The sequence below is a fragment of the Tamandua tetradactyla genome, chromosome 15 (genome assembly GCF_023851605.1).
Source record: "Tamandua tetradactyla isolate mTamTet1 chromosome 15, mTamTet1.pri, whole genome shotgun sequence".
Lineage (NCBI taxonomy): Eukaryota > Metazoa > Chordata > Mammalia > Pilosa > Myrmecophagidae > Tamandua > Tamandua tetradactyla.
This window is the reverse complement of record NC_135341.1, coordinates 31,762,085-31,783,574: the sequence shown is the minus strand read 5'-3', so window position 1 is coordinate 31,783,574 and position 21,490 is coordinate 31,762,085. Positions and strand designations below refer to the sequence as shown.

General features: G+C 41.7%; 1 protein-coding gene across 8 annotated transcripts in view; it reads left to right on the top strand.

Annotated features, from left to right (window-relative positions):
* Nucleotides 1-21,490, top strand: part of CACNA1D (calcium voltage-gated channel subunit alpha1 D) — a 413,019-nt gene that overhangs the window by 286,423 nt on the left and 105,106 nt on the right. For all 8 annotated transcript variants that reach the window (XM_077128982.1, XM_077128983.1, XM_077128981.1 and 5 more), the window contains one exon: nucleotides 15,527-15,696. In XM_077128982.1, the coding sequence (XP_076985097.1) occupies nucleotides 15,527-15,696 (170 nt within the window). The remainder of the gene's footprint in view (nucleotides 1-15,526; nucleotides 15,697-21,490) is intronic.

The window sequence follows — 21,490 nt, the reverse complement described above, 5'->3', positions numbered from 1 at the left end:
AATAGTTTTCACTGCGTGGTTATCAGGCAATGAAGGACAGAGACCTCTGAGAAACAAGAAATAAATGAAATGAGCCCTATGGTTGTTCCAGCTTAATGATGTGGAAGAATTTCTAGGCCACAGCAAGCTGAGCAGACTGAGTTAAGAGTCTGTGGAGACAGGTAGCTAGAGGATGCAGGACGAACTGTGAGCAAAGAGAGAACTGTGTAGAAAGAGAATTCCAGAGATGAGGAAAGGAGTATTCAGTAGAGCACTTTTCAGAGCATGTGTATGAGGAAACGACCCAAGCTTGGAGAAAGAAACATTTAAATGGATTAGAGAGACGGTGTTCAGTGCTCGCGTGTGGCCAGGAATAGTGTCTATTCCTGCCACCTAGGCTGTTAAAACCTGTAATTCATTAGGCATTTGGTAGAGTGTTCAGAAAGTTTTTGCCTCAGTAGTGAGGAATTATTAGCTTTAAACTGTGCACTATTCTTGACCCACCTAAAATATCATTAAAGCAAGTCTTAACAGGATCAAGCTGCTTGATCCAAGTGGTTAACAAAGCTCAGGAATATTTATAGAATGCAAAAATATCTAGCACCCAGTATAGTAAAATTTACAGTATCTGGCATTCAGTCGAAGATTACCAGGCATGCAAAGAAGCAGGAAAACATGACCTATAGTGAGATTTAGTCATTCAATTGAAAGGAACCCAGAACTCACACAGATATTACAATTAGCAGGAAAGGATGTAAAAACAGTCATCTGTTTTTCCATATGTTCAAAATTTTAAGTAGAGACATGGAAGGTTAAAGAAATTACTATAAAATATATCAAGATCCTGTGAATACATTTAATGAAAGATGCGCAAGACCTCTACACAAAACTTACTGAAGGAAATTTAAGAAGTCCTCGATAAATGAAAGTATATATGATATTCATGGATTGGAAAACTCAGTAAGATGTCGGAAGACAGGTAGTATTAGGGGAAGGTGCTTTACACTTCTTTGCAATGAAGGGCTAGGAAGAGAAGATGGGGCAGATATAAGTTTGGTTCAGTAGTGGGAAGTTGGGAGTATTCATGCCTGATGGGAGTTCCTAGTTTTTCTGAAGCCAGAGACATGATTAACTACTGAGGGTAAAGGAGAAAGTGGCAGAGTCCTTTCAAACCCCACCTTGAGAACCTGAGATAGGTGGGGTTTGTAAGGGCTGTAAGGGAAGCAAAGTAATGAACTTCAGTGTAACCCAGATTTCAGTTAAAGCAAGGAGGTTGTGGGATCCCTTTGAAGGGATTGAGAGTAAAGAAGAACTTGTTGCTGATGGAGCAGCAATTCCAGAGTTCACGGGGAGGGCTGAGGAGTGGGGGAAGCATGAGGAGAAGGCTGAATCAGTGACTAGATAGTTCAGGGTAACACAGGGATGACAGTGCACTAGGTACTGGTGTTTAGGAACTGAGCATGTGGCTTAAATTTTGAGCAGTGACAGAGGCATCAACGAAGAGAGGATAGGCTTTGATGGTGGTAAAGTCTTCTGATGAGTGGTGGCCCTCGGATACCAGAGGCCCTGGCTCACTCATCTTCTCATGGCTGTGGTCTGGGCTCAGTCGACCTGAAAGGTCTGGGGATGCCAGAAACTTCAGTCTCAGAGACAGCCTATGGTATTGGTTATTTCTGGGAATGTGGGCTTACTGCCCACCCAGCCTGGGATAATGGCAGTGCGCATGGCTTTAATCTCTGTATTGCCCCATCCTAAGGTGGCTGCTTTGGCAGAGAGGGTTACTAGCTGCTGTAATTATTTGTTTGTTACATATTTTAGTGGGAACAGCACAAACTCAGACATCAGAAATCCTGGCTCTGGTCCTGGTTCCATATTTACTAGAGATGTGACTTCAATCTGTGTAATTCACTTCTCCAAGCCAAGATTTTCTCATCCCTTAAATTGAATAGCCCCATCTCCCATATAATTTTCCTCACAGAGCAGTCCTAAGAACCAAGGAGAGAAATGAATGGAAAGGAACTTGGTAAACTGGAAGGGCCTTTCTAAATATGAAATGTGTTCAATATTAGCTTCATTGTGGGCCCTTCGCAGAGAGAATTTCTGTGAGTTTGAAAGGCCTTAATGTGCACTCTGAACATTTGCTTGCTGGTATTTTTCTCCAGTGGCCCACATCTTTCCAGGGCCTGGAGTAGACCTTGAAGCACTAACCTGATTTTTTTTTTTTTCTTTTTCGTTTTAACATTTTTTATCATGAAATATATACACAAAAAAGCAATACATTTCGAAGTACATTGTAATGAGTAGTTATGGAACAGATTTCAGAGTTTGGTATGGGTTACAATTCCACAGTTTCAGGTTTTCCTTCTAGCTCCAAGACACTGGAGACTAAAAAGAAGTTATCAATGTAATGATTCAGTAGTCTTACTCATTTGTTAAATCCTAACTTCTCTGTTATAATTCCTCCTTCTCCTTAGATCGTTCTCCCAATCTTGAAGGACATTTGGGTATTCCCATTCTAAGTTCTTCATGTTGATAAAGGGTGTTGCAATATGGGATAGAGGGATAGAACTAATTGATGTTCTTGGAGAGGCTGTCCCATCTGGGTTTCGGGACTTCTCTGGCTGAGAAACCATCTGGAGGCTGTAGGTTTCTGGAAAGTAATCTTAGTTCATGAAACATTGTAGAATCTCAAAGAGAGCCTTAGGTGTTCTTGATGGTTAACAGGAATGGTTTTGGTTGGGGGTTGGCAAACTGTGATAAGTAGCAATATCTAGCTGAAATTTACCTAAGAGTAGCCTCCAGAATAGCCTCTTGACTCTATGGGATCTCTCTTAGCCACTGATGCCTTATTTTATTATACTTCTTTTCCGCTTTTTGGTCAGAAAGGCATTGGGGATCCCATGGTATCAGGGCCAGACTCATCGCTGGGAATTATACCCCACGTTATCCAGGAGGCTTTCACCCCTGAATGTCATATCCCATTTAGTGAGGAGGGTAATGATTTTCCTTGCAGAATTGGGTTTAGAGAGACAGAGGCCACATCTGAGCAACAACAAAGATTTTCTGGAATTAGCTCTTAGGCATAGCTCTAGGTAGGCTTAGCTTCTCTGCTACAGAATTAAGCTTCATAATATCATTCCTCAAGTTCAAGAGCTTGGCCTATTGACTTGGGAGTCCCTAATGTTTGAGTTAGTATCAGGGGTTTCCTTTGTTAAAATGATTTCTTTAAGTCTGATTGTCATTCAGAACAAGATCATTTCCTTGAAACTCTGCTTTTAAATAAATCTTGGTTTAAGTTTGTTTGGGGCTTTTTTAGCTCTTGAATCAGAGAGGCTTTCTCTGCATCTGAATTAGATGAGTAAGAATACACCACCTGCCCAGTGTTGTGCTGTACCCAAAGGCCCACCTGTCCTGTAATCATCAGTTTTTACTTTTGAATAGGTCTGCATAAACTTGCTGAGGAACTTCAGGGTCTCTATAGAATTCTAGCACTTGCACCCACTCCCTCATCGACTATCAGTCGAGTAAATTTAGCATCAAAATTGTACCTAGGAAAATGCTCTGGGAGCGCAAGGAAAGGTTCTTTCTTGTAAGGAAGCTGAAGTCAAACAGGGCATTGGAGGAAGGACAGGATTTGTAAGGATGATGAGAAGAAGGACTGTTGTGCATGACGCACGTGGCTAGAGGGGCACTCTGTGCTGACCAGTGAGCAATGGGAAAAGAGAACAGGTGTGTTGGTGGAGCTGGACCTGGAAGGTAAGGCTATGGCTTACAGGTATAATGGAGAGCCCTGGAGCTGAAGGCTGTGGCAGTGGGGTGGATTTAAGATGAGGGAAGTCCTGGCTGGGGTGTGCAGTGGTGGGAAGGAAATGAAGAGAGTGGACATGGGAGACAGTGTGGGCCAGTGCTGCTCAGATGAGGAGAGATGTATGCATTTGATTGTCAATCCTGAGATGACGATTGTGAGAGATTTTTCCTTTATTGTGCATAATTATTCTTAATATAGCAGTTAGGATATATCCTAGGCATTGGACTGGACATGTTATATAGATTATTTCGTTCATTCTCTTCTGTTACTCTAGTGAAGTCAGTGTTCTTTGCCTCGGTGAGGAAAGCAAAGCTTAGGGCGGTTTATCAGTTATCTTAAAGTCACATAGCTAGTTAGTGGTAAAGTTAAGAATTGAATCTAGATTTGTCTCCAGGGCCTATGCTGCTTTTCTCATCAGCTGGAAGCCCTTTTCTGTGTCTGGTGAGAAGGAACCCCCAGGCCTTGCGGAATCCCATCCACTCAGACTCTGTCTGTGCTGATACATCCTGAGCTGCTCTGTTCTTCATACTTTATCAGTTACTTTTTTTCCCCCCAAACTAATAACTCAGAGCAAAGTGGAATAGTGGAACACTGAAACTTCGGAGTATTTGTTTTCTATTTTTCTCTCTCAGTTACTGAAGAAAAGGGCACATTCTAGCTCAAGTAGTCCTTTTGGACCCCTCTGAATCCCTGTAATATGATGCTCGTCCCTTCTTGCTCAGCTAAGTGAGATAGGCACCTCCCACCATTCTGCCTTTCAATGAAGAACTTCTCTTAGCACCACTTATCCGGTGGCTTGCATTTTCCATGGTCAGTGAATGGGATTTTGACTGAACTTTCTAAATGATACGTTGGGGGCACCCCAATAGGGGGGCTTAGCTCCAGCTTTTCCTTGGGCTCATGTTGCTCATCTGCACCCTGAAGCCACCCCAGCAAATAAAGCTGTCAGTCCGTTTCAGGCAGCTTAACAAGGACCTTAACACAGTAAACTGTGCTGGTACCTAAGTAGGACATGCCCTGAGCTTCCTGGTTCCTTTAAACATATTTATTTTTAATGATTCTACCACCCTCCCAAGTAGACTTCAGATACACATTTTCCTTTAAAAACTGGAATCTGCCAAGTCTAGCAAGGTGTGGGCTTCTTCAGTAGCAGGCAGTGTTTGAAGTCTGTCATAAAATGATGTGATGATGGTAGTTTGGCACATTTGATTGAGTGATGTATTTCAGACAAAGTGATGTCAGAAAGAGAGCTGATTTTTTTTTGAAGCATGCCTCTTAAAATGTGCATACCTCTTAAAAACAGATTGAAACAAAAATCTGTAACTTTAGCATGGATTCTTGTCATTGGGAAAAATTTTCTACTAGAAGCATTGGGATGTCTTTGGTAGAAAGGAAAGAGCTAGCCTTTCAAAGAGAGAAAGCAGCTCTTTTGCCTGAAACAAGGAGCTGAAAGGAAAGTATGTATCATTCTAAGATGTCTGAGATACTTTACTCTTATGGGTTATTTTTAGACTTGTACAGGACTGTTCTGGTTATTTATTTTTTAATGCCATGATGAGTACAGTTTTAGATGTGGCTAGATACATCCATTGCAGAACCCACATGTCCATGTCTTTCACATGATCATCATTAACGTAAAACCCAAGCCTATAAAAGTGTATTTATTCATTCGTTTAACTGACTCTTAGCAAGGAACTATTATGGGCCAAGATTTGTGATAAGGAATTGGTATACAAAGCTTACCGTCTAGTGGGTAAAAGAAAATATTAAATACCCAATTCCGGGGTCATGCAATAAATTCTACAAAAGCAGCTCTCTAATCCAGGGGACTGAGTGGGTATTAGAGAAATGTCCTTAATGCTGACCTGAGCAAGCAGGGTGGTGACTGGAAGAGTGGTTGAGTCTTACCTAAGGGATCAGCATTCACAATGGCTAGGAGCTGAAAGAAAGCTCATTGCCTTGGAGAACTGAGTGAACTTTAGGATTGCTGGAGCTTGGTGGAGGAAGTGGTCAGAAAGGAAGCAGAAGAGATTAAAGAAGACCAGATAGATCATATATTTATTCACTTCATCCCTGTCTCACTCCTCTATCAGAGTTTAAGTGCCAGAGGTAGATAGTTCCTGTGGTCTGGTCTGTACAGATTTGCTCACCTACAAATTTCTGTGTTCTGCTCATGGCTCAACCTAGTCATTAAAAGCTAGGAAACACCTACTTTGAAAATGGTTGTCTCCCCAAAAGATGGAAGCTCTCTTATTGGAGATGTATTTGCATTTTCTCTGTGTGTGCGTGCGCAGGTGTGTCTGTAAATTCCAAAGCATTTAAGTTTACCTAAATTTTATTTTTATGAGTCTGGTTAAAACAAGTAACATTACAGCCCAAGAGAAGTCTTTTCTCTAAATCAAGATGATTTCTAGGAGCCCATTTATTTTCAGGGCCATTTGTTATCTGTTTGCATTTATGTTAGTCATATTTAATCTGCATTTCCATTTGTATGCAATGGTTTCCTTCAGGCTAAGTGTTTTCTCTGCAGTAGTGTTAGCTGAGCCAGGACTGCCAGATCTCAGGATGTCAGGGCCTGAAAATTCTGGGGAATGTCAAGATTTGGGGTGCTTTTTGTAGCATAGATCCTGTGCCCAAGCCCTGAGAGTCTCCTCAGGTTCCAGATGGGAAGGCTGGCTGATACTGGGTAGAGATTCTTTCCCTGGAGCAGTGCTTCCTGAGGAGTGAGGGATGGCAGGTGGGAAGATGAGCAGAAAGGGTGCTGTTACTTTTCTATTCCTGGGTTGGGGCTGTGGAAGCACATCAGAATGTGTTGGTAAGCAGATGCTTTCTGCTCTGTCCCTCTCAATAAGTTTTACCTTACTGAGCCTTAGTTTTGGCCTTTGTGATATAGGCATGAAAAATCTTTGTTCTGGCTATCCCACACAGGCATTTTGAGGAGCCTGTGGGACAATTGAATATAAAGATACTTTGAGGATTCTAAATAAAAGATTTATTCATGGTTTTACTAGAGAAAGGGAATATGGTATAAACGTGGGCTCTCTTACAGGGTTCAAAGTCAGTTCCCCCAACTGCTCAGGCTCACGGCTGTTAGTTATCTGATGGGGCCTGGAGCAGGTGCAGTCAAGGATGAAGGACTGCTGAAGGCAGCAGTAGGCTCAGTCTGTGCTTGTTTCAGAGGCTTTGGCTTGTTCTGCTCTGTTTATCCTCCCTGTCCTAAGGCCTTTATTGGGGCTGTGTGAGCAAGTAAGTGTCAGCACCCCCTTTCAACCATTTTTTCTGACCTCTTTCATCCTTTATGCTTCTTGAATGCTGATACCACCAAAGGTTCTTGGCTGCAAGATCTAAAAGAGGGTGCTAGACTGGTGTCCAGAGAAAGGAGCAGGAAATGAGGAAGGGGCTAATTTACCACAGTCAATTTTCCTGCTTTCTTTTGAGCCACAGAGAAAGCTGGGGAGACTAATGTTTCAACAAGGATTGAACATGGTGCAGGGCAGTGTGTTGCCACATGCTACTGGGGCAGAGGGGATATTACATGGGGCCTGTGTCTTTAGAACATCGTTCTAGTTTGCTAGCTGCTGGAATGCAATATACCAGAAACGGAATGGCTTTTAAAAGGGGAATTTAATAAGTTGCTATTTTACTTTCAAGGGAAAGATCATGCAAAAAACAAGGGCTAAGGCTGAGAAAATGTCCCAATGAAAACAAGTCTATAGAAATGTCCAATCTAAGGCATCCAGGGAAAGATACCTTGGTTCAAGAAAGCCGATGAAGTTCAGGGTTTCTCTCTCAAGTGGAAGGGCATATGGTGAACACGATCAGGGTTTCTCTCTCATGTGGAAGGGCACATGGTGAACACAGCGTCATCTGCTAGCTTCTTCTCCTGACTTCCTGTTTCATGAAGCTCCGTGGGAGGCATTTTCCTTCTTCATCTCCAAAGCACTGGCTGATGGACTTTCTGCTTTGTGCTGCTGCAGCATTCTCTGCTCTCTCTGGATCTCCTTCATTCTCCAAAATGTTTCCTCTTTTATAGGACTCCAGAAACTTATCAAGACCCACCCAAATGGGTGGAGACATGTCATGACCTAATCCAGTTTAACAACTACTCTTCATTAAATCACATCTCCATGGAGATGATCGGATTACAGTTTCAAACATATGGTATTGAATAGGGATTATTCTGCCTTTATGAAATGGAATTTAGATTAAAACATGGCTTTTCTAGCAGACATACATCCTTTCAAACCATCACAAACATCTACTGCTCCTGCTTCCCTGCCCAGGCTTTTGTCCCTTTACCTCTACCAAAGGTTCCTGTCTACATCTCTCTAGGGAACCTATTGCCTCTTCCAAGGCAACCCATTTCATCTTGCTCAGCTAGAACTATTAGAAAACACTTCCTTATATCGTGCATTCTTAAAACTTAAAACTTCACCTACCTCCTGGGACCACACTGCAAGTCTGATTCCTCTTTCACATGACAACCTTGAAGGGCATGAGGATCAGGAATATGGCTCTTCTGCAGCATCTCTTCCCTGTCTCACCCCTTGTTCGTCCTGCCTGGCCCCTGACCATCCTGCTCATTCTTTCGTGAACTCTAAGGCAAGCAATGTTTACAAGGCACATGAAGTATCATCTAGCCCTGAGAAAGAAGGACCATGTTAGCAGAGAAGAGCTGGGTATGCCAGACCCGGGGAACCAGCATGAGAAGGCAGAAGTGAACGTGACTATAGCATGTAGGTTGTCAGGGGTCACCAGGCACAAATAGTAGTGTAAGAAAATTGGTACTTTTTACTAGAACCATGTTATTTTTGACTCACATTTTAATTGTTGCCAAATCCAGCCCATCACCCAGTGTTTACTGAATGCCTCTGGCCTCCCTGCCACCATTTTCTCCCTATTTCGATGTCATCTTCACACATAACTCCTATAAAACACAGTTGCAAATGACGCTCCTATAAAACGTCTGTGGGTCCTTCATCGCCTACAAGAAAGCAATCCAAGTGTCTCAGATTTTTTTTTTTGGTAGTTTTTATTAATCTTTTTTTCCAGCATTTTTATTGAAATATAATCACAGTTTATACAGTCTACCCAAAGTGTACAATGAGTGTTTCACAGTATCATCACATAGTTGTACATTCCTCACTAAAATCAATTTCAAAACGTTTTTGTTACTCAAACACACACACACACTCACACTCCATTACCTTTATGTACCCCTTGTTGACCCTTAGCATTGGTGTAGTACTTTTGTTACTGTTGATGAAAGAATATTAAGACATTTTTGTTAAATGTGGTCCATAGTTTGCAGTAGGTGCATTTTCCCCCATATACTACTCTATTAATAAACTCCTTGTGATAGTGACATACCTTTTTAAATTTGTACAGTTAATCACGGTCATTGCCCATCACAGGATTCAGTGTTTCGTGCAGCCCCCTACACCCCTCCCCTTTTTTTTGGCTTTTAAAAAGAGGAATTTATTAAGTTGCAAATTTATAGTTCTAAGGCTGTGAAAATGCCCATATTAAGGCACCAACAAGAGGTTGCCTTCACTCAAGAAAGGCCAATGAAGTTTGGAGTTTATCTTTCAGCTGGGAGGGCACATGGTGACAACTGCCAGCTTTCTGACCTGGCTTCTTGTTTCATGAAGCTCCCCTGGGGGGGTTTACCTTCGTCATCAACAAGGGTCTCTGGCTGCATGTGCTGTGTTGGTTCTGATGGCTATCCTACAGTCCCGTTTTATCCTTTAACTTTCCATCTAGTGACATACTTTCCCTTGAATTACCCCTTTCAACCACAATCACCCGCATAATTCAGTAGTGTTAGCCATATTGTGCCAACTGCCTCAGATTTTATTTAAGACCCCTCACAGACTGACTTTAACCTGTTTTTCAACCCTCATATCTTCATGCTTCTACTTCTACATGCTCTTTTTCCTCTGCATCCTGCTTCTGTCTTTGGTTTACCCATGTTGAGGCAAACCTTGAATATGGGTTCAGGAGTAAGATGAGCTTGTGTACTCAGCATCCTGGAGCCTCAGTTTCCTCGGTTTCTGTATAATTAGGCTAGCGATAGTTTCTGTCTTACAACAGGCACTAGCCAGAGAGGAAAGGGTAAGGCATTATGCTAGTGGCTGTCAAGGATACAGCAATGAGGAGGCTACCGCATTGTTAGGGGTTAGGGGACACACATGTTTCTTTGTCTTGCTGTGCTATGTATTGCTTGCTATATATTGTTTAGTAAGTGCTTGGGGAAAAAATAGGTTGTATACAGTGGTTAATCAAACTTCATATCAATGAGAAACTTTCACAGTTCAGAGGAAGTCAGACTGTTTGGCAGGGGAGCCAGGGAAAGTGTCACCAAAAACGTGAAACTTGAACTGGGTCTTGAAAAGTGAGCTGGAATTCAAGGATGGGAAGAGTCTACCCAAGTAGGTGGAATACTGTGGACAAATGCTCAGAAGATTGAGGAATTGAGAAGAGTAAGGTCAAATTACAGGGTGTATGTTTATGAGAAGGGGAACATAAAGCTGGCACAGCAGATGGAAGAAGCCTAGAAGGCCTGAAGTGTTTGGCTGAGTTGTTTGGCCTTGATTCTCAGGAGCAGTAGTGAGGAATCATGAGACATTTGAGCAGGACAGCACCACGATGAGGTCCAGGCCTGTAATCGTGACCTGAAACAAAGAGCAGCAAGCCTTGATAAAATGCTCTAGCTGCAACTACTTTAGCTGCTTCGGTGCAGACCTGCCAGCATAAGATGGTTGTTATGTCAGGCTCCCAGGAAGATTCCTTACTGAATAATTGCTCCTTGAAAAAAGAGCTCTGGAGGGAAGATTTTATAACAACCTAAAGATAGAAAATCCACCACGCAAGGCCTGTAAGTGATAAGGAAAAATAGCAAGTTGGTGGGGCTACTTCAGGTGGTATATCTGGGCTCTAGCACAGTTATTTCCCATGGATCATGGGCTTTCTGCCACATTCTGGTCTCTTTAGGAGTAGGACTTATTTTGTTGTGTGCATTTGTTGTGTACACGGCCATCCTGTGTGTCTACTTGAAGGGAGGCACCCTGGGTGAAACAGAGGTGTAGAAAGAAATACGAAAGAAATGGACCATGTTGCCCATTCCCACAGGAGTTTACAGTCTAGCTGGTAAGCCAAAATGAATATGTAATTAAATAATTTTGCATTTGATTAGTACAGTTACATTTTTCTAAGCACTTAGAAACGTTTCTATTTGGAAATAATATCAAGCATTTAGGAAAGTTGTAAAGTTGAAAGAATAAGAATAGCACAGTCAACAATCTGTGTACCCTTTACCCAAAACATCTGTTTTTTCATCTATCTATCTATCTATCCATCTATGAATCTGATTTTTCTGAACAATTTGAGAGTAGGTTGTATACATCATGGCCTGTTACCCTTAAAAACTTCAGCATGTATTTCCTAAAAGTAGGGATATTCTTTTGCATAACCGTAGTATAGTTTATCAGCTTCTGTAAATTTACCATTGATACACAACTTTTATCCATATTCTATATCTATATTCCAATTTTGTTAATTGGCCAGATAATGTTCTTTCTAGCATTATTTCTTCCCTTAGTACAAGATCCAACCTAGATTAAGTATTGCATTTAGTTTTACTGTCTCTTTAGTCTCAATTAACCTTGAGTGTTTCTATAGCTTTTTTTTTTTGACATTGACGTTTTTGAAGAGTACAGTATATTCTGTTTTGGAGAGGTTTATATGATGTTTCTTCATGATTTGATTCAGGTTATGCATTCCCAGATGGAACACTACATGAGTGATATGGTGCCTTTCTCAGAACGTGTTATCTGGAGACAGATGATGCCCATCTGTTTCTCATTGATGTAAAGTTTGATTAACCACTGTATACAACCTATTTTTTCCCCAAGCGCTTAATAAACAATACATAGTGAAATGCTTTAATGCAAATATTCTGCTTCCCGTCACAGATTCCTCCTAGATTTAACATGCATGATGATTCTTGCCTGAACCAATCTTTACTGTGATGTTTTCAAAACAATGATTTTCCAACCCAGTGCTCCCTCCATATTTACCATTTAGCACACAAAATTTGACTATAAAGAAGTGCTCTCCTTTGTCCTCCATTTATCTGTCTCTCAATTAAGTTTCTAATTCATTACTGACCTTAATTATTTTGGTGTTCAAATTGTCGCAGATTTGACCAGTGGGAGACCCTCTTCTGGCTCCTGTGTCCTTGTGTCATGCCGCATCCTCTTTTTTTTTCTTTGCTCTTCCTTGCTTTCTTCATCTTTTACCTACCTTGAATCAGCCATTTTTTATGAAGACCCCTGCTTCCTTTTAATGGAGACTGTTGCCAGAGACCAAGGTCTGGGTTCCAGGTATGGTCATAGCTTTTAGGGTGTCTTTGCTTTTAACAGACAGAGTTAGAAGTGTATGCTTATACATACACATACTTTACTTCTTTTAGAAATTGTGAGTTCATACCAATATCTTTGATTCCAGTCTATCCCCAGGGAGTTCTTCCTAGTGTTTCTCCAATCCATATTTTCTGTCTCTTCTTCTGCAGTGAGAATCCTAGCTCTCAACAACATTAACATATGTACTAGTTTGTTCAGTTTTCTATGACATCTAAAATAGTTTCTGCCAAATCTCTAGGAAAGAACCAAACCTACTAAAAAGAGTTCAGTTTTTTTTTGTGGTTCTCATACTTTAATCCTGCCTAAGACTAAAGCTTCACAGCCAAATGTTCATAAACTACTTGAATTAGTTTTGTTTTTCCCCTTCAGTTTGTTTATGATACCCATTTGAAATACAATCAGAATCATTTATCTCAATTTGCTTTCAGTTTTGGCATTCCCACACACACACAAATTTATACACACTTACAATATTAACATGGCTCTAAACAAAAAAACTATAGAAAAAGATATATTTAAAAGTATCACTCCATCTTTTATCTCTTCTGCTTAGTTCATCCTCATCCCTTGTTTTCTCCATTATCCTTCATATACATTGCACAAATATACATGTTCCCTTATTTTGCATTCTTTCATCTGTAAAGAGTAGATTTTAGGTACTTATAAAAGTCTACAAGTTTCTATCAACAGCTTTGTAAAATGTTTGTAATGACAATTATTTAATCCCTTAGTAATGGGCTTCTAGAATATGACAAATTACTACACAAAATGAAATAACTGTCTGTTTTCCATTATTCATTAAGGTTGTTACAAGTTATGGTAGGCAGAAGTGAGATTTCTTGGAACTGAAGATTTTTGAAATGGGAATGGGTTGCTTTTCACTGAGCAGATAATGATACAGCATTAATAGTATTGCTGGCATCTTGGAGTCACTCGGAGCCCTAGGATCCCATCATGCCTCTGTGTGTCTCCCAAACTCTGATGCAGTCCTGGTAGTTTAGAGCCCTTTGAGAGTTACTCCCGGATTTTTTCTCTCTGGTATTTGAGAAAGCACCTACAGTTGCCTTTTTAGCTTTTTCTTAAGTCTAGATTTAACAACTAATATTATTTTATTTTTAAGTTTTATACTTTTACAGTGTTTTGTAATTTTTCACAGTATTACCATATTTAATATTTTATTTAATCCCTGGGAAACAGTAGACCAGATATATTTTGCAGGAGAGGAAACTGAAGCTCAGAAAAGAAAAGTGTCAGAGCTGTACCTGGAAAACAGGTCTTCAGACATAGAGCCCAGTATGGGTCTTGGAGGACCAAGGGGGCACCTGGGTTTATCACAATGACTGCCCCTTCCTGTGTCCTTTACCCCACCCTGTGTCATAGCTGACAGGGGGAGATTTATGCCTTGTAAATCTCCAGTTCTATCCAAATCAGTAAATGGTATATGTGCTTGCTAATAAGTATTAGGCCATTCAGAGCTGTCTAAAATTAAGAGCTTTGTTTTACTGGTACTAGTTCAGAATCAAAGCATGCAAAAAGACTTGTACTAGGATACTTTTCTGGTAAATAATAGAATTGAAGGCCTACTTACTTGTTCTTTACATTGCATTTAATAAAACATTATATAATGCTTTGTCATTTTAACACAGCACTCAAAGCTCTCCTGTTGTTGCTCAGGAAAGTGATTTAAGGGGTCTAGAAGCCCCAAATCATTTCCAGGGTGTGGTTTACTTGAGCAGCAAGATCCTGCCTGCAAAGTCCCTTCTTTTTTTTGAGATAGGAAGATATTCTCCCCAAGAGGAAATACCTCAGTACGTGGGTTCACTCTTTGCACTCCATTGGAGTTGGCTCCCCTGTGAGCCAAATGCCCAGCAGCTTTGTCTCACTCCTTCTCAGTTCCCATAGGGTGAAAGTATAGACAGATTAGTCCTCCCAGAGCCAGTGAATAGGTTCTGGGTATTTGAAAGTTGAGTAGTTTAGAAGCAATGAGTGGACTCTCTTCTAAATGTGGGCAGAGTGTGGTACTTTGGCAGTGATTCCAATTTCTTACCTGAAGCGTCAGTGTCACTGGGTGTTCAAATATCTGTCGAGTGTTTCAACAGCCGGGAGTTGAGGAATAAGAGGGAAGTAAGAGAATAGGAGGTTGGCTTTATGTAAGTATGTCTTTCCCTGTTTGTCAGTTAGGTTGGGTTAATGAGGTCCTTGAAAGGGAGATATGCTGACTTTGGATTGGAAGGAAGGTGGGAAGGAAGACAAGAGGTAACCGCCCAGAATTTAGGGGCCTGTGTGTAGAAGCTGCACTGCCTGTACTCTTAACCTGCTTTCTTAGCAGCTTTTTAACTGTACTTTACTAAATTCATAACTCATATATCTTGGCTCCTTTAGCAATTCATGGTTGAAAATGCAGATGGTCCCTTGTATATGAAAACTGGGTAATCATCCACGTGACTCTCAGGCTTGCCTGAACAAATGTGGGATTTTTAAATGTATGCATAGATACAGTATTGCAGACATGAAAGTAGAGTAAACAGCAGTTAGGGACATTTACACATCTGCCAAAGCCTTTCCATGGCAGATGTTCTCATAAGTGGGCAACAAACTCTACTGCCTCTTCCCCTCCTGCAGGGAAGACTTTCAAGGGAAAGATCATGCAAAAAACAAGGGCTGAGAAAAATACGTCAGTATTTATTTTCCTATCTGGGAAAGGAGATCTAGGGAGAACTGCCCTGACCCTGTCCAATGCTCTGTTGTGACCCTGCAGATGGTGGGGAGGGGACCTAGTGTGGGCAGGGGAAAGGACCCTCAGGGCTCCTGGCTTGGACAAAGGAGTCAGTACACAATATGAATGCAAAATTTTACCCAAAAGTATTGAAGAAGCCCTAAACTTGATGCTATCTTCGACCACCCTCTCTTAGCCCTCTTGGGCCCTTTGTCTTTGAATTGTGATGGTGGGTGTCTTAGGAAGCTCTGGAGGAGGCAAGACATCTCTGAGTTCAGGTGTCAAGAGGCCCACCATGACAGCACAAGGTCTTTCGGGCCTAGGCTTTTGGGGACTGCTGTCATCCTGAAGAGCGTTCATTTTCTTAGAAATGATGCATGTGTGTTGGTGTGGTCTCTGCAACTCTGACACCCACAGTCTTGCTTAGGAAGGCACTGTCATATGTCCTGTACACGTGTGTGGTTCCTGTTGATGTGCTAATGTGACTATACTCAGTGCTATATGTCCTGCCACAAGACTGTTGTGCAGCAGGGCAGATGGCTTATGATACAGGTCTCTGAGGATGTCCTGACACGTGGTTGTTCTGTTTGCCTTCCTCAGAGAATTTTCAAAGGAAAGAGAGAAAGCTAAAGCGCGAGGAGATTTCCAGAAGCTCCGGGAGAAGCAGCAGCTAGAAGAGGATCTAAAGGGCTACTTGGATTGGATTACCCAGGCAGAAGATATTGATCCTGAGAATGAGGAAGAAGCTGGAGAGGAAGGCAAACGAAATAGTATGTAGTTTCCATCCTACTCCTGACTAGAAAGACCTTGTGTGCAATTCAGGACCTCTTCAAGAGTAGGCATTTCTCACCTCTGGTCCAGTCTGTGAGATGAATGACTTCTTCTCAGCCATCAGGTTCCTTCTGCACATATAAGAGAACAAGTGCATTTAACCTGACTGAATTTTGGGCTGAAGTTTGGGATTTAGATTCACATTTAGAAATAATGTGGCTTTGTAGTTGAGTAAGGCCATATTCATGGTTTGCCTCGAGAATTCAGTGAGCCTGTTCCTGTGAATGCAGAGGATACGTAAAGACAAGTATTCATCTAGTGCTACATGAGAGGAAATTGTGGTTTCCTTCAGTTTTATTAGGCAGGTATTTGAAGAACAGAGTCCCTCTTGACCCTTGTACTGCCTTCCAAAGGAAGCCAAATGCTTGGCCATCAGAGGCTGAGAAGATTCCAGTTCGTCATTTCAGGCAGTTAAGAGGCATGTGATTCAGTGATGGCTGCTTTGGATTCCAACCACCCAGTGCCCCACACTGTGACACTAGGCATCCTTGAGCACTGTCCTGCAGCAGGTAGGGCCTGATGTTCTCTCAACCATAGGGATTAATTGCCATTATCAATTGAAGTGTCTCTCTTACCATACTTACCCTGCAGAAAGGCTCTTACTCTTCCCTATCTGTGCCTCAGGTAAAAGTCGAAATTGGATTTGACTAAGATGTTTACGATTTGTTCCAAACATTGAACCATTAATAGGAAGGGCAGAGAACATATTTCAAGGGCACACATCCATTAAGGAGCCTGGGAAACTGAGTTGGGTCCTACTTTGTAGAACTAAGCAAATCCTGACTTGTGCAGAGTACCTGAGACACCATGTAGTCACTCATTAATTCAGCAAGCCTGATGCTAGATACTAGGAGAAATCTTGACATGGAGAGATCATGGTTTGTCCCCTTGGGAGATTTGCTCCCTTCTAGCAAAAGTCATGCCTACATGCAAATAAATGCATCATGAGGAGACACAAGAGAGGCAGACAGAGTGCTGTGGGAGTTGAGAGGAGGAAGAGCTGGCTGCAGTGATCCAGAAGGGAGCTGTGGGGCATTTGTCCTTGTCCTTGAAGATGGATGGGGCTGAGGTATGTCACAATACAGTAGTAAAGAAAGCATTGTGATCAAAGAGAATGCCATGAATGTGGACCTGGAAGGGAACGCATGCAAGGCCCAGGAAGGAAACAGTGGGTTGTCTCATTTGGCTGGAGCATGAGGGGAATGCAGGCCTTAGTGAGATGAAGTGGGAAGGATGGGGAGGCAAATTTGTGCTTCTTGTAGGCAATGGAGTGTGAAAGCAGAGACTGAGAGACCCATGATGGAAGGAATTTTTTACCAAAATGACTTTTACCTTTCTTCTAGCCTGAACTCTGTGAGTCTGTGCTTCCACAGGGAGTGAGTTTTTCTGTTATTTCTGATGCATGCAATTGGCCTAAACCTGTGTACTTGTGGGAGAAGCCAGTGAAATATAGGCCTTTCTCTTCTTCTCCACTTCCTTGCTTCTTCCCAGGCCTCCGCCCAGTGATGGTTCAGAGAAGAGGCCCTGAGTTAGCTTAGGGGCTCACCAACTGAGGATTATGGAGTCTACTGTCAACTATATGAGGTTGGGGGTTCTAGATGGGCATTCACTTGAATTCCAGACTTGGTGATCTGCCCCCTAGGTAGAAAAACCTAAAAGGAAGAGTGTCTGTGCTTTCTCAGCACAGCTTGCCCTTGGACATTTGGGCCAACCTGAATCCCCTGACCTTCCTCAGAGCTTCTGCACTTGCCAGTATTGTCAGCAAGCCATTTAGGCATAGTTTGGGGATATCTGCACTGTACTTTTCTTCTTCATGCCCAAGCTACAACTTTGATGCTGACCTTTGAAGGTCTGCCAGCCATCTGCCTCACCTTTCCTCAGCCCAGGATGTAATATATTATGTGTAAACCAGCAAAAGTGTTGTCCCTTCTTCTGAGCAGAGCACCTTTCTTTGTTGGTTTAGATGTGTCCTATAGGAGCTGAGGCCATCTTTCAGGATGATGTCCTTTCATCTCTTTATTGCTTCATCTCTAGAAATAGACTGATAACTATGTTCTAGTGTTGCTAACATCAGTTACAGAGTCTGGAATTGTGTTTTTGGTCTGTGATTTAAGAGTTAAGAATTTTCATGAGACTTGAAGGAATGTCTTCTGGTAGTCCTGAAGGTTCACTGTTTTCTCTCAGTTCTAGATTTTCTATGTCCTACCATTGTCTTAAGAACTGATCAGATGATGACAAAATCAATGCCTCTACCTTTTAGAGAGTTTGCCAAGGAAGGAAGATAGAGAAGTGGTACCTTATTATAAAATAGATTAGAGAAGCTGTTACTGTAATTGAGGCCCAACATCATGTTATGGGAACCAAGAAGGGCACAATCAGTGCTGGTGGGAGTGGGTGAGTGGGAATGCAATGAAGACTCCCTGGAAGAAGTGATAGTCCCACTGGGTTCTAAGAGATGAGCTGCAGAAAGTGGCAGGGCCTTTTCAGGATGAGGAAATGGTATGAACAAAGTACAGAAGCTCAAAATATTCAAACCCTTAAATACATTATTTAGCAATAAAGCCAAGGAAAGAAATAAAGCTCCTTTAAAAGTCATGGATCTTCAGAATTAAATTTGCAACTGGGGCTCCAAACCCCATAAAGCTGTATCTTTGGAACATTACCATTATGGTTTCTGTTACATACAGTAATGTGTGACTAAAAATTATTACCTGGCTCAGTGACTAAAAATTATTACCTGGCTTGTTTGATCCAGAATAGCAGATATTTTTTTGGTGCACCCTTGTTCTTTATTGAACTCATTTTGCCAGATGCTGGAGTTTCCTGTAGAGTGAGGCCCACAGTAAGTGTTCCCTGAGTCATCAGATTTCCAGAGCCTTGATGATTAGAGCTTAAATAAAGATAATTTTTTGACTCTGCAAGCACACGGAGATTTAATAGATTCAAGAAGAGAACCCCAATGGGGAGGTGAACCTTCCTGTACATAGACCTCAGCATCCCAGACCTCCCAGCAACGGTAACACTGTCAGGGTTTCCCTGACACCTCCTGGGGCCGTGAGCCCTTTTCTTCTTGTCATAACCAGAAAACCATGGGGGGAGATTTTAACAAGGGTTTACATGGTCCTTCTCATCAGATAGACAGTTGTTGGTAACCATACATAGCTAGTTACTTAGGTGCTCTCAGGTATACTAGGCAATCCTTTATGTTGTCTGTAGCTATCACAACAACAGATGCCTCTGTGTATCTGAATTAGCAGGAGATGAGGAAATGCAAGTGTGGGCATAGCTCATGCCAGCAATATGATGGTCGTATTTCCCAGCTACTTAAGATATGTCACAAGTCTGCTCCTGTGTTATCTCTGGGGTAGGGCATAGTATACTTCCCAGGGCTCCTGACTTTATCCCCACTAGCTAAGCTTGCTAAATCAATAGACTGCCCTTTTAAACTGGTTCATTGATATGTTTTGGGCCATTTCCTCACAGATATAGAGGAATTAAGTGACAGTATGAGAAGCCCTTCCTGATGGCTGACCCTCTACCAGAATGAGCAAAGGGGGTTATAGAAAGTCACTAATAGCAACAGATGCCCATGTGTCCATCGACAGGAGCCAAGGGCTTAGGCTGGATGGCATTTTGATGTCCCTTCTTCAGAATAAGCTATGATTGAGTTTTGTGATTTGAAATTTGGGCTTTAGTGTTAGATTACCCAGTTTTTTACTGCAAGGCAGAGATAAAGTTGTCTCGTGAGGATTAAATGTTCCATTACCAATAGAAGTCATTGTAGCTATAGTACTACTGTTGTTATTGTCATCAGATTTGAGTAAAACGACTTATACGGAATATTTTTTTCAGATTTCAGCAGACCACTAACCAGTCTCAGATTGAGGACCCCTTTTACTGCCACTTCCCTACACTGTTTTGTTCAGAAGCTATAAGATTCTCAAATATTGATGGAAAACAAGCCTGTTGACACAGTCATTTTCATGCAATGGTAGTTCAGTTTTTTGGCTTTTGAAGACCATTTCTAGTTGTGGGTGCTTGTCAAAGGACAAATGTCAAACCAAGTTCTTGAGGATTCACTCATGTTATCTTTTCTCTCTGATCTACAAAATGTCACTGCCTGCATCTGTGGTCCCCCTACTCTGTCTGTATATTAAAATCACTTGAGGACCATGAAAATTACTGCTACTGGACTTTACCCTCCAAGACTCTTGGTCTGGAGTAGGACTCAGCCATGGCTATTTTTTTAAAGCTCCCAAGAGGTTCTAATGTGAAGCCATTGTTGGGAACTCCTGAGTCCTAAATGCTGTCAACAGTTGAATATCGCAATGTTCCAGGCTTTTACTTGAGAGCAGATAAAAGGAACTGCAATCAGGTCTCTAACTGAGCTGTCTGGTGGCTGCAGTGATGGGTGGGTCTAACTTCGTGCATTCATAGGCTATTTAAAATGTCAGTTCTGTAAATTTGCTGCTAATCCAATTAATTGAATGAGCAAAATTCCCTTTGAAGTTAGTTCTCAAGCTTTGGGGAAATTTTAAAAATAATTTATATAACATTTTGCTGAGCTTCAAGTTCCTGAAGAAAGCCTGCCAAATATCAGAGTGATTTTTTTAGGCATATGCAGCTGCTTCTGAGTTAACAATGAAGTTTTCTAGGGCCATTAAATTCTGGGAGCCTAAAATTCTATTTTAAGCCCTTCTCATTGTCAGCAATTAGTCTTAAAAAAAATAAAAAGCTCTAAAAATGATGAAATGATTTTACAAGGGGGCTCATTCTAAAATTCTGTCCAGAAAAGCATGGCAGTGTGACTGCAGGAACTATTAGTGATCAATAATCCCTGCAGGTAGGGATACTGGATACCCAAAGAAAGGGAAGGAATACGTCCAACTCCAGCTCTTACCACAAGGAGCACCTCGCTGCCCTCTCTTTCGTCAGTGGTTCTGGAGGCTAGGCTCATTGCCCCTACAGAGTTCCCACTAGGACTAGGCCTGTCCAAGTCTCAGTGCACAAGGTTGCTGTGGCCACCTCCTCCCTTTTGCACATGCTATCCAGATGCCTTATATGGGGATGTTTGATTTGGGGCTGGGCAGAAAACCAATGATGGCATGCTGTTTGCAAGCATAGGACAGGGCAATTTGCTGGTCCTGTTTAGAAAGGTTATGTTTTTAAAATTTGATTTACAAAACTGCTTCTGTCACAATTAAGTCACCTCAGAGCATAAGTTCAAAATTGAAAATATTCAGTTAAAAGCTGTAAAGCAAGCAGTGGCATATGGTAAACATATGTCCAGATCAACTACCTTCTCTGGAGAGGCAGCTGAAAGTACTGCAGCTAGGAAGGCTGGTGGGGAGGACCCAGCACTAGAGTTGGCAGCTGATTCCTTCTCATTGGGAAGTGCAGGGAATGCTCGCTTACCCTGGGTAGTATACAAAGGCACTTCCACATCTTTTATTGCCTTAAACCTCAAAAGAGCTGGTGGGATTGGGTTTTAGGGATCTTGCCCCATCATGGACATGAGAAGGAGCAAGTACTAGCCAGGTTTGGGAATTTCCAAATCAGGGTTTATTTGTTATTCTTGTTTTAAAATATATTTTAATTGCAATACTTGTTCACTATGAATGACTTATATAATATCAAAGGACATAAAGTAAGATAAAATTCTCCCCTTCCTCTCCTTAGAGGGGAAAGACTTGGTAGTTGGGTCATATTCTTTCAGGTCTCATTCAATGCACA